This window comes from Erigeron canadensis, chromosome 4, assembly GCF_010389155.1.
Source record: "Erigeron canadensis isolate Cc75 chromosome 4, C_canadensis_v1, whole genome shotgun sequence".
Lineage (NCBI taxonomy): Eukaryota > Viridiplantae > Streptophyta > Magnoliopsida > Asterales > Asteraceae > Erigeron > Erigeron canadensis.
Window position 1 is genome coordinate 27,392,780 of NC_057764.1, and position 13,129 is coordinate 27,405,908.

Sequence of the window (13,129 nt, forward strand, 5' to 3'; positions counted from 1 at the left end):
CATATTTATCAATGTATGTGAATTTTTTTTTTTTATTTTACTAAATTTAAATAAAATAAGACAATGACTCATTGGTCATTATGAATGATGTGCAACTGTAAAATAAAAAAATCTTAAAACTAAGCCAACTTTCGATATCCATGTGTATATTTGACATTGAGACTGTATTTGCATTCTACCAGATTTCATGAGTAGAATCCATATATCAAAGAATTTAAAACAGCAGAAAGACTAGAATTGGTATTGGCAGTATATATACATTTTTCCTTTTCTTCACACGGTTACAAAACATAACATCATTACATACAAATATTGAAATACATTGTTTGTCACGCAAACAAAATTTGCGCACTTGTAGGTGTCAGGTCAGATAAGCCCGGTGGGGCTTCTACAACCTGCCATCGAACTGAAAAGTTTGTGGCTTTATCGGTTGAATTGGAATGCAAACGGTGGATAAACCCAATCGCAACATCAAGGTTTCTTCCGGTCACATAGATCTTATTGTTGTAGCCATTCACTGCAAACGGCTTGCATAATTGTTTCGGCAATGGAGATCCATCAACAGTTTCCCATACATCATTTCTCGAGTCATAAACCTTAAGTTTTGTCCTCTCATGCTCGGACACCACGAACAAATGCCCGAACATCACCACACTCGAGCCGGTCCACCCTTCTCGAAGCCCCATCGCCATACGTTCCCAACTATCTGTCTTTGGGTCGTACACTTGACCCCTCGGTACCACATAAAACGGCCAAAACCAACCTTCAGTCACATAAAGCTTCCCATCAAGCACGGCCGAATCATAACAGGGCATGCTCGCACCCATATCACTAATCGGGCGCCATAAACCATCTTTCGGGTCCATAACCTCACCCGAATCAAGCTCAAACCCATCACTACTATTCCCTCCGGCTACATAAACCATCCCATCAATAACCCCACTCGCGAAAAACGCCCTAGGAGTGATCATTTTCTTCACAACACCCCAACTATTCAACCGAACCTCAAATTTCCACACCAAACTATTCGGCCCGCCAGAGACGAACACCGATCCGTCTCCGGGGACCGAAACACACCTAAACCCATGTGGGCAAACCTTCTCCAACCAAGGCATGCCCGGAATAGCATGCCAAGAAAGATGCACAAGATCAAAAACATGCCACTGAATCTTTCCACTAAACTTATTAAAACAAAACACAAACAACCATGGATCTTGAAACCCCATCTCTTTTCTTAAAGTAAAAAACCTACCCATATCACCAAACAAACTACACCACCGGCGGCAAACACTCCGGCCAGATGAATGAAACTCAACCGGCAACCGGAGTAAACAACTTAAAGCTATATCATCAGGAAGTCCAGGAATCAAAGGCTTATACAAACAAGATTCTTCTAGCTCTAACAAATGATCTTTAATATTACAACTATAATCAACTAACTTAAACTTAGGAGTTACTTTTATTTGTGAATCACCTAACTTATGTACTAATGATTGATTTGATGCCATCCTAACCCTTTGCATAATAATAACAATAACAAAAACAAATAACAAGATTTCTAACACAAAAGAAAAAAAAAATGAAACTTACCCTTTAGCACAAACTTAGCAAGAAAGAATCTTCAAACTTGAAGAGACCCAAATAGGAAAATGAAATGAAATGGGTTATGGGTTGTGGGTTGGGTTGGTAAAGTGGGTAAAGGGATTAGTATATATTGGAGGTGGGGGGCGGTTGATGCGTGTCAAATAAATGCGGACCCAACCGTGCAAACACGAGTGCCGAGGATGAGCAGTAGGCTAGACTTTACCCTGTTGTCATTTTTATACTACTTTTTTTTTTTTTACATAAACAGTACTATACTGCTTTATGACATATATAAATATAAATATAGATATAGATATAGATTGGTATATAAATATGTACACATACATTACTGCCAGCTTGGCCCACTTCTATTTTGTATTGTCCACCGTTTTCCAGCAACTTTATTACCAAGAGCCGTGTGGATGTTTTTGTATTTTAATAAAATGATTAAGTATCATATACTCCATCCGTACAATATCTGTATTTTCCAATACTAACAATATTAAAAACTTGTACTTTTTTTATGTAACATTGATGATAGGGAGTATGTATACATGTGTGTTATTGTGGAGTTAAATCCATTTGGTAAATATTAATTTTAGGATGCAAGTCTTAAGATTAATCTATGTCTAAGTCTAAATGTCTACAATTATATGAATATTATTATATAAATGTTGTAAAAAAATTTCCATTTAGAGAACTAATCTTTAGTAAGAATAAACTACAAAATTAAAGGTGCACCTTTTTTTTTTCAATACATGAAAAAAATCCCTGCTTTGAACACTTTCAAGTTATAGATATTACTCCGCATTGCATATTATTTTTTTCCCCTACTATTTGTCATTTTATGAACTCAATATTCAATTTGTGATAACCTCACAAGATTTTCAAGTTTATTGAATTGGTAGATAGTCATTATCAACGTCAAAATATATATAAATAAATAGAACGGGTGTTTTATATGCACGTTGCCAAAATGGCGTTGTGTATGACCCTCAATATCGCATTGTAGGTTACTTGAAAAAGATGTTGTAGCAGCACCGAGGAGACAGAATGGGTTTATCGTACGCCCCACCTTCGAAAACTTTGTCTACTGAGAACATAGATATATAAAAAAAAAAAGGAAAAATTTCTAGACACCCTTAAGGCTATAATGCTTATAAATAAATTTCTTTAATTTACATCTTTTTATGTGGATACAATACATCTTGTGAAATTTTGTTGTTGTTAAATGCTGATAGAGCTAGTGTGATAGGTGTAGCATCATTCTCGCAAATTGATGTGTTACCAACTACATTGGAGAAACCTTTTTTTTTTTTTTTCTTGATTCCTTTTCATTGTAGTTGTTGCACATAATTTTATTATATAATTGTATTGTAGCTTATTTGTATGTGTACCATTTATCTGCATATAAAGACAATTGTAACAAGAGCTAGCAAACAATATACAACATTATGTTCGATATCGTTATATGTTTGTGCAATATATATAAACTACTTTTGCACGTTGTTTATATTAAGTTTTGTTTTGTACGTATTAACTTCGAATATGGAATCCAAACATCTTTTATTCTTTTAAGCTAGGAATCTGATTCTCGTTTATCACAACTTTTCCTATAATAAAAAAACCTCACTAGAGTTATAGGATTTCAATCTCGATCAGTTTCCAGTTTTGAGATTAACTTCTTATGGGTTCAAAATCTACAGTGTTGACAAGTTTAAATAACCAATTCAAGCATAAGAGAAGAAATCAAAATCCTAGTACTGAGTATTGATTGATAAGAATCAAAACATGGTAGGATCGTCGGGATCGTCCATTACAAGAGTGAGTATGAAAGCCCCAAGGTGGATGTGTTGATGTGTCCACCTTAGGATGGGTGTTGGGTGGTTGTGGTTTTATTATTATTATTTTTTTTTTTATTTTGTTTTTGATTGGTTATTGAGGTTTATGGGGAATGATTTTTGATTTATATATTGTTATGGAAGTGGTGATGGCATGGGGTGGTTTCCTAACTTCCTCAGTGGTTATGTGTGTAATATATATATATGTGTGTGTGTATAAAATAAAGTGACAACTGATGTGAAAAACTAGCAGAGGTGTCCGTTGAACCGTACGTTTAAACCGTTCAAAGCAACCAAACGGGGGTATTGAATTGTTAAAGTCTAGTCTGGTGGTTTAAGTAATGAAAAAAATAGGGTTGTTTGGTCCGGTTATGGTTTGAGCAAAGAAAAAACCGTAAAAACGGACCGGATCAAACTTTTAACAGCTCAAGAGTTATATATATATATAGTGTCAACTTTTTTGGATAAACGTAAACAAAATCTTGTGTTTCAAAAGTAAACACTATTTCAAGTAGTGTTTTATTTTAGAGCTTTTTCTTTCACATAAAATCTAAATCTAGTTATATTCGAACAACACTTTTCACATAATAAGAGCTTATTAAATTATTTAAAATTAAAAACTAAACTCTAAATAAAAAACTCTTGAAAAACTCTTGCCAAACATACCCATATCATTTCAGGATATTTTAGTTTGAATGAAGTTTTTAATCTTTAAAGTTATACAAATACTTCGTAAGGTTGCAATTAGATCTACCATACCAAACGCTTTTAGAAAGTAAAAGCTCTAACTAACAGGTTTTTTTAAAAGATATAACTTACAGTTTCAACTAAAAACTACAAATACCTTTCTTAAACATACCAAAATGTTGCCATTCATATTTATTGTTTCTGCAAGATCAGTGGCGGCTTAAGGGTTTTATGGCCCTTAAGCGAAATTAGTTTTGAGGGTCTACTTCATTAACATATAAATTAAAAAAAAAAAGATAACTCAAATTATATTGTTTTACTAGTAAAAGCAAAGGGTAGAGGTTGATAAAAAAAACTAATAAGAGTGGTACTCTTATAAAAATTGTATAGTGGTATACTTAACCCCAAGTCCAAACACAAGCTTACTATACAAAAAATTGAGACCTCAAATTTTTGAAGGCCTAAAACGGTTGTTTAGCCCATAGATACTCTAGAGCCGGCTCTGTGCAAGATTACACTCTTAAATACAGTATATATTACGTATGAAGAACGAAACTCAATATGTATGAAAGATGACAAGCGTCAATCAAATTAATTTATTTGTAACATTAATATCTAATATTTTGCATGAATTTGCAATACATAGAACTACCATAAAAACAAACAAATAAATGTGTATTTTAGCATAACAAATTCAAAATCATCAAATTGGACGAGTTTAAATGGTTTGGTATGGTATGATTTGACAACATACTTGGTCAGATTTAATTTGATATATACTGAAACCAAAATACAGGTTGTTCGTTTGGTTCTTAATTAATCAAAACCGAACAAACTGATCTATGAACATCCCTATAAAAAAGCGTTTGTTTGTAAGATTTATCAATTTAGAAATGTTGATGTGGCATGAAGTTGACAAAACTGATAGAGGTTTTGCAAAACGCATGAAGAAAGTAAAGATGGTAATATTGGGAATGGTTTAAAGATTGTGGAGCGAGAAAGCAAAACTGCAAAAGAGTAAACTTTTGTGTTAGCAAACAGTGGAGACAATGAAGATTTGGGCTAAAAGATCAACAATGAGCAGTATAAGAGACTTGACCAAAAATACCATATGGTGGCATCGGCTAGAAAATCAAGTGGCTACTTTGCATTCAATTCTCAAATATATAGCATGTATATTTATTATTTAAGTGTGCATGTGGTATGTGTGTGATAGTCAAGAAAAATAAAAGGCCTTTCCTTTTGTTCACGTGAAAACAAATAAAGAAAACACAAAGTGAAATCCATAATCTTTGTGGGCTTCGGCCCTTTTGCTCTTTGAACTCGGCAGAAAGGAAGGAAAGAGGAGGAGATGCGGTGCAAGAAGTTATATGGGCCTATAAGTCATGGAGTTGAAGTCAGGCCTAAATTAAAGTCACAATTCATAGGACACCGACTTCTAAATAATAGATCATAACGTGCTATCAAGGGAGGTGCTTGAAGAGTTTTGGAGAGAATCAAATTGAAGGTCGGCTAGGGGGGATCGCAGTTAATTATTCGCAAGGAGGTGCAATTTTTGTTTCGAATTCGAGCAGCTTTAGTATCGATCCGTTAGTACGATTCTTGTTTGATTTCTTTTCTCAAACTCTTTTATATTTATTTATTTTGAGACTATATTACTAAATAATTATTATGGATTCTATTTATATAATTATTGTTAGTTTTATTTTTCTTGTCATAAGTACCTAAATCTATTATCATCTACCTAGATGAAGTGATACAAAGACAATGGTTGCATAGTTTTTAATCCAAGTTGATTTAATTAACGTTGTGCCGAGATCTTAATAAATTATTTTCTTGTCACTTATTATTATGTTTGTTGGTGATACATGTATGCTTTGTCGATGGTGTCGGAAGTATATAAGTATGATTTCAATTGTTTGTCTATGAGTAGTTGGTGTTAGTTCATAGTGTGATAGTAAACAACATAGTAATTATATGGAGTAATTTGTTAAATGGGATTAGCGGTTGATGGTGTCACGTTAGTTTCATGTAGGCATAATTGTTAATTCATAACCAAAACAAATTGATTAATTAGATAGATTGTATTAAACGTTGGTGGTGCCAGTTTTCTATGATTGAACTAGTTAGTTAATGGAATTGAATAGAGTTATAATCTTGTCGGCCACCAAGTGAGTTTCTTTGTTCGAGTCTAGGTTATTTGGTCAACATATTTGGATTGGGTCTTATTTAAAATGCAACCGGAGTTAATGTGTCATGGAGTCGAAAGTAGATAATCCTTTAATTATTATTTGAAAATACAAAACTCTTATCGATTAATCCTTAGGGATTACTAACTAATTTTCTAACTAATTGTAACGTGACAACATGGTCACAAAACCCCCTTTTTAAATTAGAATTACTTAATATTAACAATTGCTTTACTTTACCATTTAATTATACTATATACGAACGGGTCTACTGCCCGATAGTGTGTAGTAGTCAGTTTTAAGGTAATTCTTGTAACTTAATTTTTAAACTAGATTTTACACATCAATCAAATGACAAGAAAGTTTGTACATACATACCTATATATCCATCATTGACCAAACACACAAACCATTCTACTATATATACATTATTAACACATGTAATTTAAGTATGTAATAACTATATATACATTCTTGACTACATATATCTAATATATGTTTTTTTTTTCTTTTTCTTGTAGATGGGTCGTGCAAAGTTGAGGATGGAACTCATACCAAAAGAGAAAACTCGAATCACGACTTACCAAAAAAGGAAACGAGGGATGATTAAAAAAGCGAAAGAATTCTCAACTCTTTGTGATGTGAATACCGTGATGTTCATATTACCTCCTGATTCAAATGAGCCCGAGGTTTGGCCTGAAAACCCCGAGCTAATCAAGAAAACCATCGCTTTCTACAAGACAAAAAAGGGTGATTCGGGAAAGAAGACTTATGCTCTCAATGACTTTTTTGAAGATCGTAAGAAAAAGATTAAAGATGAGTAAATGAAGGCTCGAAAAAAGAACATGGAAGCCAAGTACTCGACTTGGTATGATGAGTTCAATAATTATTCCGAAGCACAATTAAGGGGTTTGGTTAAGTCTTTGGAAAACAAAGAAAATATAGTTAGAGCTGTTGATGAATTCAAGAAAAATAACATGAAAATCCTAATGCCATCTATGTTAGAACTCGATGATCACAAAAAACCAATGCTTCATCACTTTACTGGTTTGGGCTCAGGATTGGGCTTGAACCTAGGTAGCCCAGTTAGTAATCTTGGTCATTATCAAATAATGAACCATCAAATAATGAGTAATGGCGATCTTGAGTGGCTCAATAATCATGCTGAATCTAATTCTTGTTTACCTTTATCATCGATGAAGTGTGACCCGAGGGGGTATGGTTATAACACGGTGTATGATGGGGGTGTGATCTACGATAACGTGAACCAATGGGCGATTCCTCAGCCAATGGTGCAAGTTCAAGTGCCGGACTTTGTGATGCAAGAAATTCATAATGCCCAAGCAATGAACAACAATGGTGATTATATGATGGATCAGCTGGATCAACATGCAAGGATGTTTACGGGTAATTAATTAGTTATACTACTAGTTTTATTTTATTTTTCTTCTTTTGAGTGATTTGATACTTTGAAATTTGATAGAACATGGTGCCTTTTGTTTTTGTTTTTTGGGCATGTTGAGAATGCCGCCGTTTACTTATTTAATTTTGTTTTGGATATATAATGAGATCTTTATAGTTTTAAGGTTAAGTTGTTTCATAATATATCGTCGATTTGACGTTTGGTTCATTGTTAAGTTATACCTTTGAGTTGTAGTAATAGACCATGTCAAAAGAAAACCTTTATAATTCTTAAAGGAATTAGTTTATACACTCTTACCAATTCAACTATTATTAGTTACATATATTACATGTTTCATATACTCATAATTACCTCTATCTATTTGCTGGGCTATTATAAGTTGGGTCTCTTTGCTTTATCGATGAATGATTGAATGGTATTGTCTGGTTTGTTGCTTCGAGTTTGTATTGACTTGTATAGAGCATTTGCCTTGAATACGTACATATCCTTACTTTTTGTTCATCGGGAGTCACATTCATGATCCTTAATTTGCCTTATTTTCTTGATTAAGAATATTCTATTAATCTGAACCAATTTGAAACTTATGTACACTGTAATCAAACTGGCCGGTGTATTACTTGAACAGAAGCTAAGTAGTACGTACAGATTGATATATTTGTTTGTTTCATATGTTATGTTTTTATTTTGATGGTAAATTCAAAAGTTTAACTAATTAAGGGAAACTTGTTAAAGTTTGAGATACAAATGCCCTGTAGGTAGATAATTTAGGTTTGATGATGAGCTGTATTTTTGAAAGAAGTGTCTAATTATAGAGTAAACTTCATATACTTTTAACTAATCATTCCAATCCACCTCTTACGATTAATACTTTTCTTGATGGTATGTTTGATCGTTTGATTGAGAACTAAGCTAATTTTAAATTCCTTTTCAATGACTTTCTGTCTTTCTGTTTGAATGGCAACAGTTTACTAATTATCATCACTTGGCTTGTAATACAGTATTATTTTGGATAATGCTAGAGTATCGAGAAAAAAATTGGTAAGAATACAACTAGTTAATACACGTGTTTGTCATTAACAAGATCCATTTATTTATTTTTTAAAATTTTACAAATAACTTAAATTATTGGAACAACAACAACAACTGTACCTAATTCCTAAGTAAGGGTATGGAGGAGGTGAGCTGTAGACAGTCTTACTTCTACCCAAAGGTAGAGAGATTGCTTCTATAAGGACCTCCGCCCAAAAAGATGTAAAAGCCGTAAAAAGGTAGAGTGTTTATACCTGTCTGTCGAGAGCATAATAAGACGGTATACCTATTAGTTGGGTCCGTTGGGTATAGCTACCACCAGAGTAAAGAAGAGTAGCAAACATACGACCTAACAATACCTTAGCACAATACATAAACTCTAGCAACCATAGTACGCAAATAACAACATAAAACGTAGGAACATAATAAACAAAGTCTACAACAAAGAGCTCAAACAGGAGGAACGTAAACCACCATGACAATCATACCTATACATATGAATTAACTAAAAACTAAGGAAAATAAACTATTTCTAAACAACCCTACGGAGCAAAGTACCTTAGTCTGCTAAGCTAAACTAATCCTAGACTACTCACAAAAACGCTCACCAAACGACAAAGGCACTACAAACAATATTGCATTTGTTAACACTTTTAGGTGAGTGTGAACAAATTAAAAATTTTGTGACGCTTTTTAGTGTGTAGAAATATATTGAATTAAAAGTGTGTGAAAATTTCTCCACACTAAAAAGTGTGTAGAAATAAAAGTTCACACTTTTTAGTGTGAACTTTCATAATTATTTTGTCACACTCCATTTGTCCACGGTAACTAAAAACTTTCATAATTATTTCAACTACTCATTTTTCCCCCATCCTTCCTCTCCGGCCACCACCTTCATCTCCGACCACCAACATCATCTCCGACCACCACCTCCTCATTCTCCTCCCTTCTTCTCTGGCGAGACAACCACCACCATCATCTCCAACCACCACAGCCACAACGACGATGGCAACAAGGGTTACGCCCGTACCGTAACAAACCGCCACCATCTCTTGGATCGTCGCTCATCAAATCCATACGATTCCCATATGCGTCCGGTGAGAGCCCCTTTAGAATGGATGATGGCAACGTCGGTACCGTATCCACCGAAAAACAAAACCGATTCTCTCCGGAAATGTCGCCGAATTCTGGAAAAAGAAATTTGAAACTTGAAGAGAGATAAAAATGATTGGTAGAGATTTGGTCATAATGGTCCTAGTCTAAGATTGTTCCTAAAATAACACACCCCTATATTATATATATATAAACACCTCGAATTCTACTACGTTTAAATATTTTATCTCTAATTTAATTAAAATTTTAATGAGATGACTCCAATGACATTAGTGGGATATTGGTAAGTTTTTTAAGGTTGAAATGTTTAATTAGCATCTGAGTCTTACTTTCTACATTTGTATGAATGAATTGTTGGGGATTGGGGGTTAGGAGAGGTTTCAAGAGTTATATGTTTTGTTCCTAGTAATGATATGGTTTAAGATTTTAAGTAGGATAGTTAATTGTTCTATAAAAATTAAAAATAGTTAATAAAAACTAATCTTTTAATTATAATTTATTAATTTTATACTAATTCAAGATTTAAACATAATGACAAATTTTAACTTGAGATGTTATTGAAAGTAATAAAAAAAATAATTTATTATATTCATATGAAATAAAAGAATAAATAATATGTGAAAAACAACTATTTATATGATTTTTCTTATTTAAAATTAGATAGTTCATCTTATATTAAATCTTATATTAAGTATCAAATATTTATATATAAAATCAAATATTTATTACTTTTTTTTATATCAAATAAATGATAACATGTTATTAATTATATATGTATACTCGCATATTACGCGGATCAATAATCTAGTTTTTACATATATCCAAATCAAACAAATTATAAAATATATTCAATTTTTTTGTTTTAAGAAATCTCTATCTTCGTTCTTTGGCATCATTTTATTTACATTAAAATTATATACTCTATTATTATTAAAGATAGAGATGAAATGATACATGTGGCGAGTTAGTATTTGTCCACTATACAGATTTTGTGATATCGTATATCGTTCAGATTTTCAACTATATGTTAGTTATTGTGTTTTTGCACATTTCTTTTTATAAATTTTCAACCAGTATATTGCAGCTTTTTCATGTCCATGTATCATACACCATTTAGATTTTGTCATATCGCATCTCATTCAGATTTTCAACTACAGGTTAATTATTGTTTTTTACACATTTTTTTCCTTTGAAGTTTTCAACCAATACATTACAATTTTTTTTGGATCATATCATGTACCATTATGTATAGGTATCGCTATTCGGATATTGTCACACTTTTCTCCTTTTCCAACTAATATATTGAAACCAAAATTTTAGCTAACATATAAAGTGACAAATCATTAGTAACAAAGCATAATCACAATATTTGAATCATATGCACACTCAGAATAAAGCTACCGTGGTTTGCCCGTAGATAAATATATTTAAAACAAACTTATCAATGACTAGTACTTTTTAAATAGGCCGTAGAAAAATACACTAAAATAAACAACCGTTTCGACACGACAATTGAAACCCCGTGACACGGAGCCGAACTTTACAAGTTTAACTTAAGACGTCTAAGTCTCCAATTTCTTCAAATACCAATACCATCTATTGATAACCAGTTTTGTCCATACGAAATGGTGATATAGCGGCGACGTGACGATGACGGGTGGCGATAGCGGGTTAGCGGTAGTGGTAGCGGTGACAATAACAGTGTAGTTATTAATGTAATAGTGATTTTTTGTCCTTCTAAAAAAACAAAAAGTAAGTGATGTAAAAGTTCATTAAAGGTAATATGGTTATTTTAAGTATATATTATAGGCATTTCAAGTAAAAACCTTTAAAATAGTAAATAAAATTTTAAAAATATTTTGGGTTATCAGCAACTTATTAAGTAAGAAAAAATCAAAAAAACTAATGATTTATAATAATATATATTATTGAACCATTTTCTTTTAAGCCTTTTGCATTTAGAAAAAGATTTATAGGCTATGTGATAGTTTCTTTGAGTACCTACATATAAATTTTGTTAGGACATACTTTCAATTCACATCTTATATTTGCGTATGGAATACGTTCGGGAGGAGAGAAACGGAAAAAAAAAAATTATGGCGAAGAAATGTTTTTGGCTGTATCTATTGTATTGCATTATTAACCACTGAGTTGATAGCCCAGTGGCCACCGCCCCCTTCACAAGGGATCTAGGAGTTTGTAAGGCGCGGGTCGAATCCTGGCTCAACCCAGTATTCGTTATTCCCACCTACTCCCTAGGGAAGTCACCGGGATGCCCAAAGGAATGGTACCCAAAGGGTACAAGGGGCTAAGTAGTTCCCTCCCAATTATCATTTTTTTTTATTGTATTGCATTATTAATGATAGTAAAATTGCTCTTTTACATTTGTGACCCGACAGTTTCTCCAACCCATCTAATTTTTTTCTCTACCGTCTTAAAGTCAAAATAAAGGACCTACGTGAGTTGGAATTCTAAATCGCCCTTTGCCACTGAACACATACAATTCGATTTATATAAACCAAGGACTTACCTAGCCTGGAATTCTGGTTTCGTCACTGTTTGCATTCTTTATGTTTTGTTTTAAAACGGTTAAGTTCTTTATCTATAACCCCTTATAGAACATATTGAATTTTTCTATTTTTAGGAAATTTAACAATTTTTTATACCCAAAATACCCCTATTTCTTAATCCTAATTCTCCTATACATCTAATCTGTACTTTTTTATTATCTAAAAAAAACAAGTCTCTCTTTAAATGTTACATTGGAAAATTATCTAAAATAAAATTAATGATTAAATTACACTATCATTCTATTATCTTTTAAAAAAATCTTCATTAACCTTTTAAATCAATTACTTTTACATCAATTATCTACACCACTTAACGTCGTCTCCACCATCAACAGTTGCTCCCACCACCACACTATCACCGCCACGACATCTGCCGCATTACGCGGATATCGTGTTAGTCTTAAGTGATACTAAATAAAATTGATGGACAATGTGTATTAATGACGTTTTTTTCGTTAAGAGTATATTTTGTTTGCATCGCTATTTTATAACGTTTGTACTCATTTAACATTGATGTTGCCCTGACTATAATCGATTATTCGATTTCTTTGGGAAAAAAAAGAATTTAGTGCTTTATTGATTATTTTCATTCTTATATTCTAACTCTATGTATATATTACAATGTGAAAAATTTCTTACGATATTAATTGCTAACTAATTTCTTATTGTACTTTCTATTATAGCTCAATGGTT

At 32.6% G+C, this 13,129-nt stretch overlaps 2 protein-coding genes across 2 annotated transcripts; one reads left to right on the top strand and one right to left on the bottom strand.

The window, feature by feature from the left end:
* Window positions 1-237: 237 nt before the first annotated feature.
* On the bottom strand, window positions 238-1,572 carry LOC122595416 (F-box/kelch-repeat protein At1g30090). The gene has a single exon (XM_043767770.1). It carries the CDS (start codon window positions 1,521-1,523, stop codon window positions 330-332), a length of 1,194 nt encoding a protein of 397 aa, XP_043623705.1. The 5' UTR covers window positions 1,524-1,572; the 3' UTR covers window positions 238-329.
* A 3,433-nt stretch (window positions 1,573-5,005) lies between these two features.
* Window positions 5,006-7,125, top strand: LOC122597280 (agamous-like MADS-box protein AGL82). Its single transcript, XM_043769894.1, has 2 exons — window positions 5,006-5,074; window positions 6,823-7,125. The coding sequence occupies exons 1-2, from the start codon at window positions 5,006-5,008 to the stop codon at window positions 7,123-7,125; spliced, it is 372 nt and encodes a 123-aa protein (XP_043625829.1).
* Window positions 7,126-13,129: the final 6,004 nt, after the last annotated feature.